The following is a 25,500-nucleotide window of genomic DNA, read 5'->3' on the forward strand; positions in this document are numbered from 1 at the left end:
ATCATGATCTAACGTGCGGATGGTTCCTAAGGGTCTAGCGTTGGACTAGCCCTTAACTAACGTTCTCTCACAAGCATTGGACTTGTGAGGGCTCGAGAGGAAGACCATACTAGCATTGGACTAGCCACGGTGACGTGCATTCATCCACATAAGCACATATAATAATAAAAGCAAGTAGACATGCAGAGGCACATAATTTTCACGTAGCATGTAGCACACAAGCATGCTTATCTAGATGCCAAAATCCTAGGAAAAGCAATTAACACGTAACACATAGGCATTCAAAAACACACAAGGCAAATAAAGCAAATAAAGCCCTAACTATTACATTCGGAGGAGCCCTATTACAATCTAAAAGGGAAAACGAAATAAAATAAAATAATAACCTAGCTATTACAACTTTGGCATTCAAGTGCCTTCAAATGATCAAAATTGAACTAAAAATAAATATACAAACTAAAGCCAACAAAGAAAATAAATAAAATAAACAAATAAATAATAATAAAAACATTTAAGAGGCATGCAAATTAAACACGTAAAATCACATAGGGCACGTAGGGTCACCTAAAGTAAGAAATTAGGGATAGAGTTTACCTCCCTGGAGATGGTAATGAAATGAAGGAAATATTAGCTTCAAAATAATAAAAAGGTCAAGGAACCAATTAAATAGTAAAGTATAAACAAAATCACTGGATCCTTCCTAATTGCAACTTAAATGAAACCAAGTAATGCATAATTTCCAAGAAAAAGTAAATTATTGATCAAATTTCTAAAATAGAAAAACTACCAACCAATTGTAAATATTAACCAATCATTCGAGTCCAATTAGAAGTTTTGGGAACTTCAAAGGTCCGAAAGTAATAAAAAGGTTAAGTAATGGTTCAAATTGCAATTACTCTAGGACCTAATTGCAAGAAATTAAAACATAATTGGGCCATAGTAAGACAAGGAGAGACTTTGAGGGGCCAAAGTGCAATTTTTCTGGAAATTGTTCATGCAAAATGCATGCAAATGTAACGAGGGAGCCTTCTGCAACGAAAACCATTCAACAACTTTTGAAACTTTCTGCAACTTTCGGCTTCTATTCACACAGGAAAACAGCCATGAACATGAAATTAAATGAAACATGCAAGCCTGTCAACTAATTGCACAAGACCCAACTCAACACAAATCATACAATGACACAAGATCAAGGATTCAAGATCCCTTCTCTCCAACAGATTCACAAAAACCAGAAAAACATCTTTTGCTACCTCTCCTAAACTCTAGCATGTTGGGTTCAATTTCTGATGAATTTTTTTGGATGCAATCCAAACTTACCTAATGGCCAAACCAACAAATTTAGATCAAAACAACAAGATTATCCAGTAATCTTTCCATTTTTCAACCACAAAGTCTCATTTTTACGCACGAAAAACCGAAAGAGAGAGCATGCGGCAATTTGGAAATTTTTCGGCCACTTGAGTTTTCATTCCCAGAAGCCACAGAAAACTTGCAGCCCAACATTCATTAGATTTCTCATGAGCACATAATTGACAATGCAATCAAGGGAGACTAAGAAAAAGAAAACTGGCCAGTTGAAATGCATTCATACATTTCTTGCTGCAATTTGTAGCTCAAACTCGCGCCAAGGGATTACCAAGGTACTTTATCAGAAACACTAACCATCCAACATACAAACAGACCCAAAGGAACAATCAGACCAAACCAGAACCTCAGCTACCCAAAAAAAGAAGTCCAGTTTCGTCAACATTGGAGAACAAGTGCTTCAGCAAACTGAAAGGAAGAACTAAAGCTGCTGCAACAATCCGAAGGCTACGAACTTGTTGCGGTAAGAAATTCCTACGCTTGCATTTCAGTCAAACAAACTCTAACTCAAACCACAGTATCGGCAGGTATAGTTTTCAATTTTCAACATAAAACCTTGGATGTAAACACATAAAAGGGTCAAAACACAGGGGCATGCCAAATCTGTAAATTTCACTAGCAACTTGAGTCTTCATTTTCACTTTTGGGTTTCATCATTGAGCATTAACATGATGCAAATCAAATCCAAAACAACAAATACGCATATCTCAGCTAAGAATCCGACACAAACAAGCAATATACGTAGTAGCTAGCAATCGACGAGGCATTGAAAATTTTCATTCAAACTGTGAAACATCTTTGCAACCGTGAATCTTGGACAAAAATGATCTAACCCCAAACTCCTAAATGACCTAAGTCGCTACCCCAAAACTCCAGTCCAACCCACCAGATTCACACAGAAATAGGTATGAAAAGGAAAACTCAGTACATCCATCCAGTAAACTAAGAACAAAACAGGTAAAAGACGTTATCCCTTCCAAAGGCAAAACCAAGGCTGGGATGATCAGAAAGGGGTCGCTGCTCAATCCAAAATCCTCTCTCTTTCCGATTCTGCTACTCTTCCATTCTCCCTTCGCTATTCTCTATCGATGCCTTCAACGATGCCCTCTTTCTTTTTACTTTGTTTTCAGCCAGCCATTCCCTGTTCTTGCTCTCGGTTTCTCACTTTTTCCGTAGCCTCCTTAACCCTAGCTGCCAACTATCCCCCCATCTTGTTCGCTCTTCAAACCCTTCCGTTCCTCTCTTCTCCCCTTTCTGGTTTCTTTCTTTTTTTTCTCACTCAACCAGCCGTCAACTTTCTTTCATCAGTTGTTACCCAAGAAACCCCTCCGTAGCCTTCTGTGTTTTTTCTCTACCCACAGCCGCCAATGAGCCTCCCCCTTTTCTTGCCGTCTATTTTTCCTTTTATATGGGACCCCCAGGTTCCTAAAACCCTCAAAGTTCATCTTGATGGCTCCAAATGATTCCAACGCCCCAGCCCCCCTCCTAGCCATTGATCATGGCTTTTAATAGACAAAATGCAAGAAACCGCAGAAGCTCTCTTTTTTTTCTTTTTTTCATTTTCATCATTCATTTTCTCTTTTTTTAATTTAATTAATAATAAACAAAATATAAAGAAAAATAACTAATTAAGAAAGATCGAATAAAATGAGCGACACTAGGCATAAAAAGATAAAAATGAAGTGCTAATTAATAATAATTTTTTTAATTAAATAACAATGAATTTAAATCTAAAATAACTAAAGCATATTTTTGTGAATGCTTTTCTTTTTTTTCCTACGCTAGAATGGCTTAAAATAAAAAACTAAAAGACTAAAAGTAAATAAAAAATAAAAATAAATAGTAAATGAAATTACACTAAAAATTTGGTGTCTACACTATCTATTTATTTTGTTTGAGACGAGGGTGTACTTTATCACATTCGTTTTCTTGTCTGTTCATATGCCAATTCTTGGTGCGAATCTGAATCTTTTATCTGTATCTGTATCTGTATCTATATCTGTTATCTGTATCTATATCTGTATCTGTTCTGATGTCGTTTGGAAGCTGGTATCCAACGACCTTTCTGAAACCTCTGAGCTCAACACCTGTGGCTAGTTACTCAAGTCGGGCCGGCAAGGGCCTGGTCGATTAGATAACGAACCAGGTAGTCTGTTTTGGGATCTTTGGGTATTGAGACCCTTGATTCCGGTATACTCGAGTATTACCATTTCTGAACTGATTGGAGTTCGGGCCCGGTAGGGGTATGTGAGGTAGAAGGAATCGGAGAAAGTGGAGTCTACGGTATTGGTTACTTCTTTAATGTTGACGGAGTGTCAACTATTATTTCGATCAAGTTTCGGTGAAGCAAATGGGAATTTGGCTCCTGAGAGCCACCCATATCCTTTCTGTCTATGGTGTTTGTTCATTTCTTATTTGACTCACATATGTGATTAATTGAATATGAAGTTCCACGTTTCTACTTGCTACTATTTTGGTACCTCATTGAGCGTAAGCTCACCTCCTTCCCGTTATCTTTGTTTTCCTTACAGGGAACCACTTTTGGGGCTAAGATGTTTTGAAGCACGAGTCGAGCTAGATTTAATATACTTTTGTAAAGCTCCTCGATAGTTGGAAAACCCTAAATGTATTTTGATCTAATTATCTTCTTTTGTTCCGTAAATTACAAACGTATGTGTATAAGACTATTTACCCTGTTCATGTATCCTAGTTGGATTGGAAATGTTTTCCCGAGTTATATGGCCACATCTGTATTCGTTTGGCCCCTGGTTGGGTGGTGACGTGGCAACCACTATTCATTGTGGTTTTGATTTCGTTTTGCCCTTTAGCGACTTTGAATCGTTTGAGCGCGCTATTTCCTTCCTGAACGTTTTCGATTTCATTTAACTGCTCGATAGTCCTAGCGAGAGTTGGGCAGGCATCCCGCTAAACCCTTTGGTTTGCCTTAGGGTAAGGTGGGGCTGTCACATTAAGAATAAATACCCACTGCCCCATATTGATGAGTTGTTTGACTAGCTGCAATGAGCAGTGGTATTTTCAAAGTTAGACCTCCGATAGGGATACTATCAGTTGCTAATTAGGAAGGAAGATATACCAAAGGCTGCATTCAATTCTAGATATGGGCATTTTGAGTTCACAATCATGCCCTTTGAATTGACCAATGCCCCTGCCGCATTTATGAATTTGATGCATCGAGTTTTCAAACCCTACTTGGCTCCATTTGTAGTTGTGTTTATCGACGACATTTTGGTCTATTTAAAAACCCGAGAAGAGCATGAATAGCATTTGAGAATCATCTTGCAAACCCTAAGGGACTGCCAGTTATATGCCGAGTTCAGTAAGTGTGAATTTTAGTTGGAGAAAATCTCTTTCTTAAGGCACGTGATTTCAAAAGAGGGTATCACTGTAGACCCGACGAAGGTAGAGACAGTAACTAAATGGAACACGCCAGAAAATCCCACTGAGATTCGTAACTTTCTAGGGTTGGCAGGTTATTATCGTCAGTTCATTAAGGACTTCTCAAAACTTGTCAGTCCTTTAACCGATATGACGATGAAGAACGGCGTTGCATGTGGGACGTAAGGTGTGAAGCTAGTTTTCAAGAATTGAAAAAAAGATTGACCATGGCACCAATTCTAGCTTTGCCTAACGGAAGGGATAGTTTCATTGTATATACGGATGCCTCGAGGAAAGGATTTGGGTGCGTGCTAATGCAAAATAAGAATATGATTGTCTTTGCCTCTAGAAAATTAATGTGATGCCCCCACTTCTCCCAAGGGCAAACCCGAGGGTATCGGCGGGACGCCTGCCTAGCTCGTGCCAGGAATCGATTCCAAAATTGATAAAATAAATTTCACGCTAAAAGAAAGTTCTATATACACCATTACTTCTTCAAAAGTTAGATAAACTTTTACATCAAGTCGCACACACCACTAGTACTAGAAAGCAAACCCTAAGAAAGCTGATAACTACAACCACCACAACATACCCATACATCGTACTAGTCAACTTATAACAGGTACAAAGTCAACTATTCTATAACCAAAAGTCTATATACCTTCCCGAACGATCCCCGCGTCGGCCCCCTGATAAGGAAAACAAATAGAACGGGGTAAGCTATATGCTTAGTGAATAATTGGGGGTAAAAATGTAAAAATACATTCAAATAAACATATTTATTCAAATATTTCACATCAATACAGAAATGTAACATCAAAATGCTAGGATACGGGTGGCTCCAAAACCAGTTCAATTCCCCGAGCTTGAACACCTGTTGACACTCCGTCAACCAAAGTACTCATAGATCGTAGACTCCACTTAACTTTTCCCGTTCATCTTATCAACCCCCGTTGGCCAGTCAACAGCACACAGCAGCTCGAGTGAAACAAAATTTCTTAGCTTTATTCAAAGTTTTAACAAAGAACGAAATCCCAAGGTTAGCATGGAACTAACTTCGACCAAACCCCGGCAGGCTCGAATAGTTCGTCTACCCTTGGAACCGGGATGGAACCAAGCCCTGAGATATTCGATCTCTTAATAGATGATATCTCTCAAAAAAGTACTTACCCCAAACAGCACACATCAAAAGGGGTTCAATTCAAGTCATGTAATCACCCACATCAGCACTCAGCAAAAGAGTGATACGCAACATAAGGCATGTATTCTCACATATGAAATCAAAACAAAGGATGGGTTTAGGTCGAGTGAGATAAAGTACACCCTCGTCTAAGTACCCATTTAACATATACAAAGCACTTTGACAGTTTGACATCAATAAACAACCCAATTACTCACTTGATAAAGTTTGGCATGACAAATGATACAATTCACTCAGCTTGACCGTCACCGTCAAAAGCCTCACAGTCTGTATTGACAGATTATATATACACAAAAGTGAAACGACCATACAATAGCAGTTTATAACTTAAACGATCGAAAATGGTCAAAAATAATAAAAAATGGTCAAAAACGACATTAAGGCCAAAAGAATGTCGAAATCGGCCGGAATGGTAACAAAATAACAAAAATAGTCCAAAACGGCAAAAATGGTTGAAAAATGCACGTGCGCGTTCGCAAAAATGAAAACGGTCGCACGTCCGCACCCAAGGGACGCCTGCCTAGCTTGCTCCAGGACTCGATTCCAAAAATGATAAAATAAATTTCACGCTAAAAGAAAGTTCTATATACACCATTACTTCTTCAAAAGTTAGATAAACGTTTACATCAAGCCATACACACCACTAGTACTAGAAAGTAAACCCTAGGAAAGCTGATAACTACAACCACCACAACATACCCATATATTGTACTAGTCAACTTATAACAGGTACAAAGTCAACTAATCTATAACCAAAAGTCTATATACCTTCCCGAGCGATCCCCGTGTCGGCCTCCTGCTAAGGAAAACAAATGGAACGGGGTAAGCTATATGCTTAGTGAATAATTGGGGGTAAAAATGTAAAAATACATTCAAATAAACATATAAATCCAAATATTTCACATCAATATAGAAATGTAATATCACAATAGTAGGATACGGGTGGCTCCAAAGCCAGTTCAATTCCTCGAGCTTGAACGCCTGTTGACACTCCGTCAACCAAAATACTCATAGACCGTAGACTCCACTGAACTTTTCCTGTTCACCTTATCAACTCCCGTTGGCCAGTCAACAGCACACAGCAGCTCGAGCGAAATAAAATTTCTTAACTTTAATCAAAGCTTTAACAAAGAACGAAATCCCAAGGTTAGCATGGAACTTGTAGACACCAAATTTTTGTCAATTTTTAATATTTTCTCAAGATTTTTCTATTTAATGAATTATTTATTTTCTAGCATTTTAATGTGTAATTTTTTCATTTTTACAGGTTTATTTTAGGAAAAAAAATAGCAAAATAAAAAATAAAAAAAGGAAAAAAGGAGAAAATCAAGAAATCAAATCATCCTAATCATTTTTTTTCCCCACCAAATACATTTAACCCATTTCACACTCAATTGCCAGGGACCTTTCTTTTCATCTGCAGAAGTCATCATTTCGGAAGATTCAGCACACAAGCTCCATTTTTTTGGCTACAAGTCTCTCTCGGCTCTACCCCAGGGGACTGGACAGACAACCAAAAACAAGGCCAACACTCAACATTTGCAGAGGAGAAAACACGCACAAAAAAGCTAATTTGGCTGAATTTTCCTCTCTCGGCTCTCTCTCTGGGCTGGACCGAAAAGAAGAAAAAAAAAAGAGAAAAACTCCTCTCTCCCTCTCGGCTCTCATCTCTCCCAAATTTTTTCCAACACATTTGCACACAACAAGGCAGCAATCGGTTGGATTGGAGCTTGGCAATTTCATCAAAAATCTTGGCAAAAGGACCAAACTCTTCATTGAGGTATTTATCTCCCTTTTTTCCAGTTTTTGTTTTTTTAATTAACTAGATTGAATGTATGTGTGGTTACCTTTTTTATTGCTTATTTTTGCTGGTTTTTGTTGGTGTTGTATGGATGAAATTTTGGGATGGGTCACTGAACAAAATTAGGAAAAAAGAAACGGTGCTGTGAATGCATGCCAAATGTTTGAAAAATGTCTAAATGAAAAAATGAATCAAAGAAGTGAATTTGGCGTGTATGTTTTGTTTAAATGGAAGACCATTAGCTAGCAAAGATCTGAAAATGCTTGGTTATCCAAAATTTTGGGATTTTTTGAGCCTTAAAAGCATTAGAATAATTTTCTTCATTTTTGGGGCTGTTTTGATTTAATGCATCCTTTTGTTGTTGTTTACTTGTCAAACTAAGATTATAGTTGTATTGTAGAAGTTATCAGGAGGGTTCTGGCATAATTTTTATGATTTTTGGTGAAGATGTGGGGGTTTTAAAAAAATAAAAACTGAACTGATTTCTTGACATTTTGACAACTTTCGGCTCACTTTTTGTAAAAACTAACTCCGGAAATGGAATCTACGCAAAAAATGGAGTAGGGAGGTGTATTTTGAGGATTTTTGGTGACCGGAGAGGTCACCGGCGGTGGCGGTCGGCGGCGGCGGCGCCACCGGCAGCCTCCATGGCCGCCAGCTGAAACTTCTTCAGCTGGCCGAAGAAGCAGAGAAAGAAACGATTGGGGAAGGAAGAAAAGAAAGGAAAGAAAGAAAGAAGAAAAAAGAAAAGAAATTGGGCTGATGTTTTTTTTTCTGATGGGCCAAGAGTTAGTTTTGGTTGGGTTTTGGGAATGGGTTTTGTTTTATTTTTTTGGGTTTCGGTTGGGTTAGAAGGTTAGAGCCCATGCATTGTTTTTTGTTGGGCTTGAGTGATAAAAAGATGGGCTAGCCTGCTCGCTTGGCTTGGACTTTTGGCTGGGCTTAGGTAGTGTTCGGCCCAAAGAAATAAAATGATGGCCCGATGGCCTTTCCTTGCCCAAATCAGAAATCGAAATTTGCACTTTAGCCCTTTATCTTTGGAGTAGTTTCACTGTGGCCCAGAATATTTTAAATTTCTTTCATGTAGGTCCTTAAATTAATTGCACTTTGGTCCCGGAATTTTATCTTTCATTTAATTTTAACCCCTGAACTTTGGAAAATATAATTTTTGTCCCCCAAAAGTTTTCAATTTTTGCAATTCAGTCCTTGGCAAATTTTGGCTCTCTTTATTATGATTGTTTCTTTTCTTCAATAACTAATTATGTTGCTTTTGAACATATTCAACTTGTAATTTTTAGATGTTTTAAATTTCTTTATGTTTGACATATTAGTGTGAGTTTAGTACTTTTATTATTATTGTTTTTTTTCAATTAAATTGGTGCCATGATTCTTTTGTTCATTGTGAGTATAAATAGGACAATTTGACTCCATTTAGTCACCACTTCAAACGGGAGGTACCCCTATTTTTATTATTTCAATGTCAATTACGTGCTCTTATGTGCTCTTATGTGTTCCTATGTGTTTATATTTTTATATGCTTCATTTATTTGATTTAAATATTCATTCAAATTTTCTTATATATGTTTTAGTTAATTTTTACAATGATTCAAGAGGCATTTAAATACCTCAAAAATATAATAGATAGGATAATTAGATTTGTTTTATTATATTTTTCCCTTCTAGATTGTAGTCAGGCGCTCCCCGATGTAATAGATAGGTTGCGTGTTTATGTGGTTTATGTGTTATGTGTTTTATCCGCTTTTCTTAGGATTTTGGCATCTAGATATTATGTTTACGTGTTATGTGCTACGTGCTCTTATGTGTTTATTTGTTTTAATTTATGTTTTATTTGTTTCACTATGAATTGTTAATGCATGACGTCACCACACTAGTCCAATGCTAGTTGTGGTTTCCCCCTCCGCTTACTTGCTAGTCCAACGCTAGTAAGGACTTTTAGAAATGGGCCAGTCCAACGCTAGACCCTTTAGGTCATCTTGCGCTAGATTCATCTTTGTATGCTATTCACTACATTTTCATGCATATTTTCATTTTTAGGATCTTTTCTCATTTGCATGATATTCCCTATTATATTATCCCCTACCCGCTATAGGTGCTAATCATGTCATTTAGAATTGCATCTCATTTAAGCTAGTTCATTTGCTTGTTCATGTTAGGATAATTATTTTTCAAACATGGGAAATGGGTGATTATAACTTTCTAGTTTAAGTACCCTATTAATCCATGTATAAGAAAATTATGTCACGAGTTTTGCCTCCCGTACCCTTTATGTTGCATTCTCCTTTTCTTTGATCACTTATATATATGTATATAATTTAATTTCTTTTCTTTTATTTTAATTTCATCATTTGCATATTCGTGACACTTTCAAGGAATCATTTTGGCCTTCGCAATTAATGCGATTGGTTCAATTAAACCCCTTGAATGAACATTTTGTCCCTTTCGATATATTTAGATTTGCATCCATATAGGAAACATCCAAATATGATAAAATTAAGGGTTAGATTAGGAAAATTTTGACTAAACCTCGCAACTAGCTTAGACTAGGTTGAAAGGGTGCCTTAGGTTTGAGTTAATTGAACCTTTGCCTTCCCTTTCTTCAACCGTGACTCCCGAACTCATTTTCTCTTGTTTTCAAAGACCTGGAGTTGTCAAAAAGGGTTTTATTTTATTTTACTTTATTTTTGGGTGACTTGGTACACCAAAACTCCATACCAAGTGGCGACTCTTATTTTTCTAAAAAAACCCTTTTAGACTAAATTTTGGATCCAAATTGTCGCATTTTTTTAAGTCCCATTCTAGGTCCTTTGTCACTTGTTTAAAATAAAATCACATCTTTTTATAAACAATTTCTTTTTTCATCGCGAAAAATGGGGCGCGACAGAACTAACTTCGACCAAAGCCCGGCTAGCTCGAATAGTTCGTCTACCCTTGGAACCGGGCTGGAACCAAATCCTGAGATATCCGATCTCTCAATAGATGATATCTCTTAACAAAGTACACAACAAAGTACTTACCCCAAACAGCACACAGCAAAAGGGGTTCAATTCAAGTCATGTAATCACCCCCATCAGCACTCAGCAAAAGGGTGATACGCAACATAAGGCATGTATTCTTACATATGAAATCAAAATAAAGGATGGGTTTAGGTCAAGTGAGATAAAGTACACCCTCGCCTAAGCACCCATTTAACATATACAAGGCACTTTGACAGTTTGACATCAATAAACAACCAAATTACTCACTTGATACAAGTTGGCATGAAAAATGATGCAATTCACTGAGTTTGACTGTCACCGTCAAAAGTCTCACAGTCTGTATTGATAGATTATATACACACATAAGTGAAACGGCCATACAATAGCAGTTTATAACTTAAACGATCGAAAACGGTCAAAAATAATAAAAAACGACATTAAGGCCAAAAGAATGTCGAAATCGTCCGAAACGGCCGGAATGGTAACAAAATAACAAAAATAGTCCTAAACGGTCCAAAACGGCAAAAACGGTTGAGAAATGCACGTGCGCGTGCGTGAAAATGAAAACGGTTGCGCGTCAGCACCCAAGAGCGCAAACAGACATTTCACAGTTTTGACACTTTTTACGGTTTTAATTGTAACAAAAGCTGTGGTCATCGGTTTAAGGTGTACGAGATATTGTTTCGAAGATAAGACAAAGAACTACAAGGTTTATGAAGACCATTTAACCCAGATCAGAAGGCATCTGGGACAAAATGCAAATTACAGTAGCGAATCAGTCATGGTCAGTCCCATGTCAGATCTGATTTCAAATAGCAATAACTGGAGCTATGGTTGTCGGACTAAAATGCACAAGGTGGCGTTTCGAAGCTAAAACAAAACTCTACAACTTTTATGAAGACTATTCAACTCAGTTTACACTTTGGCTCAGTCAAAAATGCAAATGACAGTCTCAGAATTTGCCTTGTCAGAACTGAGGACAAAATGTCCGACAGTTTGACTTTCAATGGCCATAACTCGGTCCACACAAATCCGTTTGGGGTGATTTTTGCTGTTTTAGAAAGCTCTCACATAGGGCTATAAATTTTATGTTTTGATCCAAAACATATTAGATGAGATTCATATCGGAAAATGAAGCCAAAAGCAGGGCTTCACACTGCCCGGATTTTCTGGTTTGGCACCAAAATGCCCTAACCAAACTTAGGTCACATTTGTGACTTCAAACACATTTATAAACAACCAAAACACATGCAACCTCCACAAGCTGTCCGCATCTTCACAGCCATAATCTATACAAATTTGAGTCATGCAACCACATCAAATGAACCATACACCATCCCCTTAATCCATAACACATCATCAACACTAAGTTGCATTGGCCAAACCCTAGCTTTTCAACCCCTTTGCTGGCCGGTTTTCTACTCACCACAAACCCACAATTTTGAGCTACAAATTTCACATTTTGAGCTCAATCCAACCAATATAAACACATACAATCCATCATAACAGAAATTCAAAGCATCAAAACTGGAAATTTGTATCACTTGCTGTAATTTTCTCAAACTACCATAGAAATCACCAAATCTTCCATACAAACACAAAAGTGATATATAAACCATCATTAACCCTTATTAGCATCTTACAACATCAAAATCAACATTTCTACTCAATTGCTACAAGCTTTTACAAGAGTTCAAGCTGCTTTACCTTCCAAAGGTTGGTTCACAAGGTTGCACTTCAAGAACCACGTTCCTTAGCTTTCTTTTACTCTAACTCCCAAGCTTGTTGGATGAGTTGCACACAACCAGAATTTTTCTTGTTCTTCCTCTTATTTTCTCTTGATTTTTTCTTCCTTCTTTTCTCCCAAGAGCTGCCCGAAATTTCCTTGTTCGTTTGGCTTTTGTCTTGCTAAGTTAGATTAATACTAAGTCACTTGGTCAAAGTCCAACTACCTTTTTGATTAGCCAACTAACATTAAGCTTAGGAATCTCATGGAACCTTTAGGAACTCTAGCAACTTGTGATTAACCAAAAGTCACACTATGGCCCAATTCAATTCACAATCCTACCAATTTACTCCACAATTTACATTCTTGATATATTCCAAAAACCTAATTACACCTCAATTCAATCATAATTATACGTACAATTCATAGACTATAAAACACACCTAATTAGGGTTTTTGGGTAAAGTTTAGGGTTTCTAGTCTTTCTTATTTTTAAATCAAATCCAAAGAAATAACCTTAGTACCTTCTTTAAAAACAAACCCCTAACATGCGGGGTATCACAATCTTCCTTCCTTAAAAAAATTTCGTCCTCGAAATGGCAACCTTTAAGTCAAATCTTCTTAATCCTTTCACGAGTTAAGGGTTGGAATACTCTAATAGCTCATTAACGAGTTCATCAGTAGTGGTAAAGATCACCTTCTCAGGAATTGGTCACTCTATGTATTCCAAGAACCAACCATGTAGTTCTTAAATTGAGGACTGTAGTGAGTGAGTGAGTCCCGGCGAGAGCTGGGTAGGCGGTCCGCCGAACCCTTTGGTTCGCCTTAGGGGGAGGTGGGGCTGTCACAGTTGGTATCAGAGCCTATAGAGTCTATTGCATCCATCAGCCCCGCTCCGCCAGCCCTAGGTGGTGCCTCTGCAGCCATATCTAAGAGAACCTTACAGTCTAACATAATACCCCGGGCTCTCTCTCTCTCATCTGCCCCTTCAAAGCGAAGAAGAGGCGGCGGGTTTCCTCAAGCTGACGACCAAAAGTATGCGTCCGCTCATCCTCAGCTCGTAACCCCATCTCGAGGTAATAGAGTATTCCAACCCTTAGCTCGTGAAAGGATTAAGAAGATTTGACTTAAAGGTTGTCATTTCAATGACGAAATCTTTTTTTAGGAGGGGAGATTGTGATATCCCGAATGTTAGGGGTTTGTTTTTAAAGAAGGTACTAAGGTTATTTCTTTGGATTTGATTTAAAAACAAGAAAGACTAAAAACCCTAAACTTTACCCAAAAACCCTAACTGGGTGTGTATTTCAAAGTTTATTGTGTAATTTTGTTCATGTGTGATGAAGTATGTTTTTATAGGTCATTATAGTGATTGGGTGATTAGTGAAGTAATTGAGGTGTAATTAGGTTTTTGAAATATATCAAGTATATAAATTGTGGAGTAAATTGGTAGGATTGTGAATTTAATTGGGCCATAGTGTGACTTTCGGTTAATCACAAATTGCTAGACTTCCTAAAGGTTCCATGAGATTCCTAAGCTCATTTTTGATTGGCTAATCAAAAAGGTAGTTGGACTTTGACCAAGTGACTTAGTATTAATCTAACTTAGCAAGACAAAAGCCAAACAAACAAGGAAAATTTCGGGCAGCTTTTGGGAGAAAAGAAGGAAGAAAAAATCGAGAGAAAATAAGAGGAAGAACAAGAAAAATTCTGGTTGTGTGCAACTCATCCAACAAGCTTGGGAGTTAGAGTAAAAGAAAGCTAAGGAACGTGGTTCTTGAAGTGCAACCTTGTGAACCAACCTTTGGAAGGTAAAGCAGCTTGAACTCTTGTAAAAGCTTGTAGCAATTGAGTAGAAATGTTGATTTTGATGTTGTAAGATGCTAATAAGGGTTAATGATGGTTTATATATCACTTTTGTGTTTGTATGGAAGATTTGGTGATTTCTATGGTAGTTTGAGAAAATTACAGCAAGTGATACAAATTTCCAGTTTTGATGCTTTGAATTTCTGTTATGATGGATTGTATGTGTTTATATTGGTTGGATTGAGCTCAAAATGTGAAATTTGTAGCTCAAAATTGTGGGTTTGTGGTGAGTAGAAAACCGGCCAGCAAAGGGGTTGAAAAGCTAGGGTTTGGCCAATGCAACTTAGTGTTGATGATGTGTTATGGATTAAGGGGATGGTGTATGGTTCATTTGATGTGGTTGCATGACTCAAATTTGTATAGATTATGGCTGTGAAGATGCGGACAGCTTGTGGAGGTTGCATGTGTTTTGGTTGTTTATAAATGTGTTTGAAGTCACAAATGTGACCTAAGTTTGGTTAGGGCATTTTGGTGCCAAACCAGAAAATCCGGGCAGTGTGAAGCCCTGCTTTTGGCTTCATTTTCCGATATGAATCTCATCTAATATGTTTTGGATCAAAACATAAAATTTATAGCCCTATGTGAGAGCTTTCTAAAACAGCAAAAATCACCCCAAACGGATTTGTGTGGACCGAGTTATGGCCATTGAAAGTCAAACTGTCGGACATTTTGTCCTCAGTTCTGACAAGGCAAATTCTGAGACTGTCATTTGCATTTTTGACTGAGCCAAAGTGTAAACTGAGTTGAATAGTCTTCATAAAAGTTGTAGAGTTTTGTTTTAGCTTCGAAACGCCACCTTGTGCATTTTAGTCCGACAACCATAGCTCCAGTTATTGCTATTTGAAATCAGATCTGACATGGGACTGACCATGACTGATTCGCTACTGTAATTTGCATTTTGTCCCAGATACCTTCTGATCTGGGTTAAATGGTCTTCATAAACCTTGTAGTTCTTTGTCTTATCTTCGAAACAATACCTCGTACACCTTAAACCGATGACCACAGCTTTTGTTACAATTAAAACCGTAAAAAGTGTCAAAACTGTGAAATGTCTGTTTGCGCTCTTGGGTGCTGACGCGCAACCGTTTTCATTTTCACGCACGCGCACGTGCATTTCTCAACCGTTTTTGCCGTTTTGGACCGTTTAGGACTATTTTTGTTATTTTGTTACCATTCCGGCCGTTTCGGCCGATTTCGACATTCTTTTGGCCTTAATGTCGTTTTTTATTATTTTTGACCGTTTTCGATCGTTTAAGTTATAAACTGCTATTGTATGGCCGTTTCACTTATGTGTGTATATAATCTATCAATACAGACTGTGAGACTTTTGACGGTGACAGTCAAACTCAGTGAATTGCATCATTTTTCATGCCAACTTGTATCAAGTGAGTAATTTGGTTGTTTATTGATGTCAAACTGTCAAAGTGCCTCGTATATGTTAAATGGGTGCTTAGGCGAGGGTGTACTTTATTTCACTTGACCTAAACCCATCCTTTATTTTGATTTCATATGTAAGAATACATGCCTTATGTTGCGTATCACCCTTTTGCTGAGTGCTGATGGGGGTGATTACATGACTTTAATTGAACCCCTTTTGCTGTGTGCTGTTTGGGGTAAGTACTTTGTTGTGTACTTTATTAAGAGATATCATCTATTGAGAGATCGGATATCTCAGGATTTGGTTCCAGCCCGGTTCCAAGGGTAGACGAACTATTCGAGCCAGCCGAGCTTTGGTCGAAGTTAGTTCCATGCTAACCTTGGGATTTCGTTCTTTGTTAAAGCTTTGATTAAAGTTAAGAAATTTTATTTCGCTCGAGCTGCTGTGTGCTGTTGACTGGCCAACGGGAGTTGATAAGGTGAACGGGAAAAGTTAAGTGGAGTCTACGGTCTATGAGTACTTTGGTTGACGGAGTGTCAACAGGCGTTCAAGCTCGAGAAATTGAACTGGCTTTGGAGCCACCCGTATCCTACTATTGTGATATTACATTTCTATATTGATGTGAAATATTTGGATTTATATGTTTATTTGAATGTATTTTTACATTTTTACCCCCAATTATTCACTAAGCATATAGCTTACCCCGTTCCATTTATTTTCCTTAGCAGGAGGCCGACACGGGGATCGCTCGGGAAGGTATATAGACTTTTGGTTATAGAATAGTTGACTTTGTACCTGTTATAAGTTGACTAGTACAATATATGGGTATGTTGTGGTAGTTGTAGTTATCAGCTTTCCTAGGGTTTACTTTCTAGTACTAGTGGTGTGTATGGCTTGATGTAAACGTTTATCTAACTTTTGAAGAAGTAATGGTGTATATAGAACTTTCTTTTAGCGTGAAATTTATTTTATCGTTTTTGGAATCGAGTCCTGGAGCAAGCTAGGCAGGCGTCCCACCGATACCCTCGGGTTTGCCCTTGGGAGAAGTGGGGGCATCACAGGTGGTATTAGAGCACCTTTTAAAAGGAATAGAAGGAACCTCAATACGATGGAAGATAAGAAGGGTACCTTCGATGATTGCCAATGAGTCTATCACCTCTTGACTTCCTACTGCATAGGTCCTTGCCGACACTTTCGGTCGATTACCCGTTGCATTGGTCGGCTTAGACGTGTTCCCTTCTGTTCTTGGCAAATTTTCTTCTTTTGGCAGGTGAGGGCACTGAGCAATCAGATGCTCAACACTAGCACATTGGTAGCATTTTCAAACTTGTCCTTTCTTCCAACAATTATCTTCCATGTGGTTAGCAGCCCCACAAAATCCACATGCCATTCTAGGTCCTGATGTCGATCCTCCTTGTGAGGTATCCCTTTGGGTCTCTTTCCCTGCCTAACCCTTCTCAAAATTTTCTTGACTTGGGATCCCTGTGGATCGTGGACCACCTATTCCTCGGCCCATCTTAAATGATGGCTCACTCCTCAAGCTATGTCCCTCTATATAACTGCTTGGATCTGGTTGTCTCCTTTTCTTATCATGAAAAGCTTTTACTTGACTCTTAATACTTTCAATTCTTTGTGCCTTTTCAATAGCTTGACTATATGTCTCCAATTGAGCAGCTGCCAGTGCCTCTTGAATTTCTACGTTTATACCCTGGACAAACCGACGAATTCTCTTCCGATCTGTTAGCACTAACTCTGGAGCAAAACGAGAGAGTTTGATAAATTGCGTCTCGTACTCTGCCACACTCATAGTCCCTTGACGTAGGCGTATGAACTCATCCTCTCGCCTTTCTTGAACAAGTGGCGGTAAATACTTCTCATTAAACTCACGAGTGAAATTAACCCATGTCCATGGGGTCTGCTCTCTATCCCATTTGGCTCGGATCACATTCCACCAGGCACGAGCCGCTCCCTCAAATTGAAAAATGGCGAAAGCTATTTGCCGTTCCTCCGGGTATCCTAGTGTAGCGAATGTATCTAACATTCGATCTAACCAACTCTCCGCTATATCAGGGTTAGGTTCTTCCAAAAATTTTGGCGGTAGAAACATTTGGAACCGTTCTAAGGTACGGTACTCTCCCTCATAATTTTCGAGATGTTGTACCTGGCCTTGACCCTGTTGGTTGACCATTCGTTCTAACAAATCAGTCATTCGCTGTATGGCTGTAGCTACTTGAGTGTTGGCTTGCGTATTCGCATTTTCATTTGTTACTCCTTCGGTTCCTTGTCCTTGTCCTCGTCCTCTACCTCCACCACGAGTCTTTATTTCTATAATTGGGACAAAATATGGTAAGAGTTCAAAGCGTTGAAAAATTATAACATGCACGAATTAGCCAAGATACCAAAATATCATACACGAAACTATACACATATATATACAATTCACGCCAAAAATATACACATATCAGTTCACAGCTAGCCATCATTCAACCAATACAAAACATGTTAATTCATGAGCACACCGACTCCAAAAAGTCAACAAAACAACTCAGAGTAACGGCTTTAGCGGAAATCCCCTACAGAGCCGATAGAGTCTATCGCATCCATCGGCCCCGCTCCGCCAGCCCTAGGTGGTGCCTCCACAGCCATATCTAAGAGAACCTCACAATCTAACATAATACCCCGGGCTCTCTCTCTCATCTGCCCCTTCAAAGCGAAGAGGTGGCGGTGGGTCTCCTCAAGCTGACGACCAAGGGTATGCGTCCGCTCCTCCTCAGCTCGTAACCCCATCTCGAGGTCACGCAGGCGCGTGGCCTGTGTATGACTCACCCCTCTGACCTCATCCAACTGTGCCCTCAAAGTGTCAACCATCCTACCTAGGTGACGACACTCGTCAGCTATAGCCATAACAACCTCATCCGAGTATCCATACGTATATCGACACTCACACGATCGACTCATCTAGCCGAAGGGAGAATATAACCTATAGGGTTCCCCGACCCTCCTCTGATATCTAAGGACTCGTGGCGCACCAATCGGTTAACCGGCTCGCCTACACTCGTAGCCCGTACTCCAGCACCGCTAGGTCCACCGGTATTGCTAGGTCCACCAATATCGCTAGGTCCACCAGCCACCATACCTACAGAACAAAATATCACCTAATCAGTTCTCCGGCATTTCATCTTAATAGATACAATTCAATTTAAAAACAATCGACTACTTATATGTTCGATAACACATTTCCCAACTGTCCAAGTCCTCTAACCTAGGCGCTCTGATACCACCTGTGACGCCCCCACTTCTCCTAAGGGCAAACCCGATGGTATCGGTGGGACGCCTGCCTATCTCGCGCCAAGACTCGATTCCAAAAATGATAAAATAAATTTCACGCTAAAAGAAAGTTCTATATACACCATTACTTCTTCAAAAGTTAGATAAATTTTTACATCAAGCCATACACACCACTAGTACTAGAAAGTAAATCCTAGGAAAGCTGATAACTACCACCACAACATACCCATACATCGTACTAGTCAACTTATAACAGGTGCAAAGTCAACTATTCTATAACCAAAAGTCTATACACCATCCCGAACGATCCCCGCGTCGGTCCCCTGATAAGGAAAACAAATGGAATGGGGTAAGCCATATGCTTAGGGGATAATTGGGCGTAAAAATGTAAAAACACATTCAAATAAACATATAAATCCAAATATTTCACATAAATACAGAAATGTAACATCACAATGGTAGGATACGGGTGGCTCCAAAACCAGTTCCATTCCCCGAGCTTGAACGCCTGTTGACACTCCGTCAACCAAAGTACTCATAGACCGTAGACTCCACTTAACTTTCCCCGTTCACCTTATCAACCCCCGCTGGCCAGTCAACAGCACATAGCAGCTCGACCGAAACAAAATTTCTTAGCTTTAATCAAAGCTTTAATAAAGAACGAAATCCCAAGGTTAGCATGGAACTAACTTCGACCAAGCCCCGACTGACTCGAATAGTTCGTCTACCCTTGGAACCGGGCTGGAACCAAGCCCTGAGGTATCCGATCTCTCAATAGATGATATCTCTCAACAAAGTACACAACAAAGTACTTACCCCAAACAGCACACAGCAAAAGGGGTTCAATTCAAGTCATGTAATCACCCCCATCAGCACTCAGCAAAAGGGTGATACACAACATAAGACATGTATTCTCACATATGAAATCAAAACAAAGGATGGGCTTAGGTCGAGTGAGATAAAGTACACCCTCGCCTAAATACCCATTTAACATATACAAAGCACTTTGACAGTTTCACATCAATAAACAATCCAATTACTCACTTAATAAAACTTGGCACGACAAATGATACAATTCACTGAGCTTGACCGTCACCGTCAAAAGCCTCACAGTCTGTATTGACAGATTATATATACACATAAGTGAAACGGCCATACAATAGCAGTTTATAACTTAAACGATCGAAAACGGTCAAAAATAATCAAAAACGGTCAAAAACGACATTAAGACCAAAAGAATGTCGAAATTGACCGAAATGGTAACAAAATAACAAAAATAGTCCAAAACGGCAAAAACGGTTGAGAAATGCACGTACGCATTCGCAAAAATGAAAACGGTCGCGCGTCCGCACCCAAGGCGCAAACGGACATTTCACAGTTTTGACACCTTTTACGGTTTTAATTATAACAAAAGTTGTGGTTGTCAGTTTAAGGTGTACGAGATACCATTTTGAAGCTAAGACAAAGAACTACAAGATTTATGAAGACTATTTAACCCAGATCAGAAGGCATCTGGGGCAAAATGCAAATTACAGTAGCGAATCAGTTATGGTCAGTCCCATGTCAGATCTGATTTCAATAGCAATAACTGGAGCTATGGTTATCGGACTAAGATACACAAGGTGGTGTTTTGAAGCGAAAACAAAACTCTACAACTTTTATGAAGACCGTTCAACTCAGTTTACACTTTGGCTCGATCAAAAATGCAAATGACAGTCTCAGAATTTGCCTTGTCAGAACTGAGGACAAAAATGAAGCCAAAAGCAGGACTTCACAGTGCCCGGATTTTCTGATTTGGCACCAAAATGCCCTAACCAAACTTAGGTCACATTTGTGACTTCAAACACATTTATAAACAACCAAAACACATGCAACCTCCACAAGCTGTCCGCATCTTCACAACCATAATCTATACAAATTTGAGTCATGCAAACACATCAAAAGAACCATACACCATCCCCTTAATCCATAACACATCATCAACACTAAATTGCATTGGCCAAACCCTAGCTTTTCAACCCCTTTGCTGGCCGGTTTTCTACTCACCACAAACCCACAATTTTGAGCTACAAATTTCACAATTTTACCTCAATCCAACCAATATAAACACATACAATCCATCATAACCGAAATTCAAAGCATCAAAACTGGAAATTTGTATCACTTGCTGTAATTTTCTCAAACCACCATAGAAATCACCAAATCTTCCATACAAACCCCCAAAAGTGATATATAAACCATCATTAACCCTTATTAGCATCTTACAACATCAAAATCAACATTTCTACTCAATTGCTACAAGCTTTTACAAGAGTTCAAGGCTGCTTTACCTTCCAAAGGTTGGTTCACAAGGTTGCACTTCAAGAACCGAGTTCCTTAGCTTTCTTTTGCACTAACTCCCAAGCTTGTTGGATGGGTTGCACACAACCAGAATTTTTTCTTGTTCTTCCTCTTATTTTCTCTCAGTTTTTTCTTCCTTCTTTTCTCCCAAGAGCTACCCAAAATTTCCTTGTTTGTTTGGCCTTTGTCTTGCTAAGTTAGATTAATACTAAGTCACTTGGTCAAAGTCCAACTACCTTCTTGATTAGCCAATCAAAATTAAGCTTAGCAATCTCTTGGAACCTTTAGGAAGTCTAGCAACTTGTGATTAACCAAAAGTCACACTATGGCCCAATTAAATTCACAATCCTACTAATTTACTCCACAATTTACATACTTAATATATTCCAAAAACCTAATTACACCTCAATTACTCCACTAATCACCCAATCACTATAATGACCTATAAAAACATACTTCATCACACATGAACGAAATTACACAATAAACTTTGAAATACACACCCAATTAGGGCTTTTGGGTAAAGTTTAGGGTTTCTAGTCTTTTTTGTTTTTAAATCAAATCCAAAGAAATAACCTTAGTACCTTCTTTAAAAACAAACCCCTAACATACGGGATATCACAAACATGCGAGGTATCACAATTGAAACTTCACAAGCAAAACTATCCAACCCACGACTTGGAGTTAGCAACCGTTGTCTTTGCCCTGAAAAAGTGGAGACATTATCTGTATGGGGTAACGTTTGAGTTTTACTCTGACCATAAGAGCCTTAAATATCTATTTTCTCAAAAGGAGTTAAACATGGGACACCGGCGATACATGAAATTTTTAGAGGACTATGATTGTACAATTAACTACCATCCTGAAAAGACCAATGTAATAGCCGATGCCTCAAGTCAAAAGGCTCAAGTAACTGGGTTAATGGTTAAAGAATGGGATATGTTAGAGGAAGTGAGTGAGTGAAACCCTTATCTTGATTTTTGAAAATATTAGGGTGACATCTACTCTACTAGATCGAATCAAAGAGGCCCAGAAGAAAGATCAGATGGTACAAAAGTGGATGAAAAAGGTGAAAAGAGGGGGAATTGCCTGATTTCAATTTGACTCCCGAAGGAATTTTGAGGTACCGGAACCGAGTGGTGGTGCCAAGAGATAAAACATTGAAAAAGAAAATTTTAGAGGAAGCTCATCGGTCCAAGTATATGATCCATCCGGGTAGTAGTAAGATATATCAGGATTTAAGAGGGTTATATTGGTGGGACAACATAAAGAAGCAAATTGCCCTATACGTGCAAACTTGCCTCATCTGTCAACAAGTTAAAACTGAACATCAAAAACCCTCTAGTTTGTTACAATCCCTTGAGATACCCGAATGGAAGTGGGAGAACATCATGATGGACTTTGTCTTAGGCTTGCCATGGACGCAAAGAGGTCATGATGCCGTGTGTGTAATCGTCGATAGGTTAACCAAATCGGCCAATTTCTTGCTCGTGAACATGAAGTTTTCTATGAAAAAGCTAGCTCAGCTGTATATGGATGAAATTGTGAGACTACACGGAGTCCCAGTGAGTATAGTTTCGGACAGGGATCTCCGCTTTGTGTCTCGATTTTGGCAAAAATTTCAAGAAGTCTTGAGGACTAAACTAAACCTTAGTACTACATATACCCCCAAACGGATAGATAATCCGAGAGAACCATTCAAACCCTCGAGGATATGTTAAGAACCTGTGTCTTATATTTTAGAGGCAGTTTGTGAGGACTCATATTTTATTCTTAAAATAATTATTTTTATAATTATTTACCCTAATATTAGTTAATTATATTATCGTTACATGAATTTCTTTTAAATTTCGCCTTATCGTGTGCGAATCGAAAGTTCGAGTATTTCGTGTCAAAACGGCTGAGTGGAGATTTGAGAAATTTATACTAGACTACTAAGATTGAATACTTATAGTGTTAAAGGAATTACATTTGAGGATTAGTGCACAAGTGAAACAAACAAGAGAGAAAAGTGGTAGTTCGGGACAGTATTTGCGCATTATTCGTAGTTGACTTTTACATAACTTTAGGCCACAAATTCTTAAAGCTTCCAAGAGAAGCTTCACACAACAAACCCTTCTCTCTTCTCTCTCCTTGGAGTCAGCCGAAACTCGAAGAAAACAAGAGGAGAAAGCTCCACTTCACTTGCTCAATTCTTGCTTCCATTTCACTTCCAAATTTGCACCCAACTTCAAAATTACTTGGAGATTAACTTTAGCTTGGAGGAGGACAACACCTAGTGGAAATTCTTGGAGGTTTTTGTGGTGAAAATTTCTGGTTTCTACAAGGGTTAGGTAAACCCATCAACTCTTCTAATCTTTCCATTTAATCGAAGTTTAGTGGTTGGATTTGCATGCGTTTGAAACCCTAAGCATGAAATAGGCTAGCGGACTTGAGGTGTTTCATTTTTTGCTTTAATTGTTAGGCTAGCGATCTTGAGGTGGATTATAGGTAACTAGCTTGAGGTGTAATTAGTTGATTGTGGTTGTTTATGTGTTATTTGAGGTGAATACGGTTAGAAAATGAAGGAAAAATCGAAGGAGAATTGGAAGTGCAAGCTGGCCGAAATTCTGGTTGTGATGTTCTATTTTGATTTCGAATTTTTAATGGTTATTTGACTGTGAAATTGAGTGATATATGTTGTATATTGTGTGTACAAAGTGCCTTGTGAAAATCGTTTCAATTAGTAGTCTAGTATAAATTTCTCAAATCTCCGCTTAGCCGTTTTGAAGGCGAAATTTAAAAGAAATTCATGTAACGATAATATAATTAACTAATACTAGGATAAATAATTATAAAAATAATTATTTTAAGAATAAAACATGAGTCCTCACAGAGGAAGAGATGCAAAATGTGAGGCCCCAGTCCGATCGTAAGTCGATATTAGGGTTATTTGATATTTGGTTTGGAAAAATAGGGTTTTATGGCTAGGAAGGAAACCCTAATTCGGTTAAGTTGGAAAATCCTAGTTTACGTATTATGATTATAAGGTTCAAGCTATAATTTATAGTCGGTAATCTAGTGTGTGCCTTGACATAGGTTAGTAAGTTTGAATGATTAGCAAACCTCTAGTGTTGCAATATTAGAAAGTTTCAGTGGAGATTATTTATCGCCCGCCTTTTCTACATTTTCTTCATTAGAAAAATTTCCAGGATAATTTTTATGAGTAAATATGGGTTTTAGATGATTTTTCAAGTATCGGTTAGATTTTGAGAAAATAAGAACGTATATCGGACGTGGGATCCACTAGTGCGAAAAGTTCGGAAAAATTCGGCCAATAAAGTTAAGTTTCGGATACCGTGTAAAATTTATCGGGTGTTAAGAGATAAGTAGAATGTGTGAAGTGATTGATGTGAGAGGGAAAAAGAAAGATAAGAATGCATTAATGAGTGTGACAAGTGTCACAATATGATTGGTTGGACTTTATGGTTTACTATTCACATTTTTGACTTTTGACCAAAATTAGTTAATATCTCCAAAAATTCACAAAATTCACCATTTTCTTACCTTGTGTTGGCCGGCCCTCTCTCTTGCAAGAAGGAAGAAAGTTCATCAAATTTCAGGCTTCCATCTCACTCAATCTTCCACAAACAAGAGCTTAGACTAGATTTCACTCCATAAAAACCTTTCTTCTAGTGCTAATAAGTGTATTAGTGAAGTTGATTTGAAGAGCTAAGGTGTCCACAAGCCCTATCTCTCTTGATTTCTTGGTAAGTGATGCTTGAACACCCTACTACATCTAATGATGCTTATGTTTGGCTTAGAAGTGGCTAAAGTGATGGATTATATGATTTATTTCTTGGTTTGGCTTGATTTGGTGAAGTTTTTAATTTTATGATGAATTTTCTGGTTTAATATGAAGTGGATGTTGTAGCCATCTTTGATGATTGGCAATGGACTATAATAACTCTAGTAGGTGTGAATTGTGGATAATTGCAATCAATTTTGGATTTGGAAGAATTTCTGGAAAATTAGGGTTCTTGGTTGAACATTCTGTCCGAAATTTTAGGTCATAGATAGAGGCCGAATTGGACATTTCTCAAAACATGAAAGTTGTAGGTATTGATGAGGTTGAAGTGCCTGCAAAATGTCAGGGCATTTTGA

At 38.3% G+C, this 25,500-nt stretch overlaps 1 protein-coding gene across 1 annotated transcript; it reads right to left on the reverse strand.

Annotated features, from left to right (window-relative positions):
* Positions 1 to 17,176: 17,176 nt before the first annotated feature.
* Positions 17,177 to 17,938, reverse strand: LOC113737569 (uncharacterized). The gene has a single exon (XM_027264780.1). The coding sequence runs from the start codon at positions 17,936 to 17,938 to the stop codon at positions 17,177 to 17,179; it is 762 nt and encodes a 253-aa protein (XP_027120581.1).
* Positions 17,939 to 25,500: the final 7,562 nt, after the last annotated feature.

The sequence above is a fragment of the Coffea arabica genome, chromosome 3e (assembly GCF_036785885.1).
Source record: "Coffea arabica cultivar ET-39 chromosome 3e, Coffea Arabica ET-39 HiFi, whole genome shotgun sequence".
NCBI classification, from domain to species: Eukaryota; Viridiplantae; Streptophyta; class Magnoliopsida; order Gentianales; family Rubiaceae; genus Coffea; species Coffea arabica.

Coding starts and splice junctions, on each gene's coding strand:
- LOC113737569 (XM_027264780.1), bottom strand. CDS start 17,938: ATGACTGATTTGTTAGAACGAATGGTCAACCAACAGGGTCAAGGCCAG.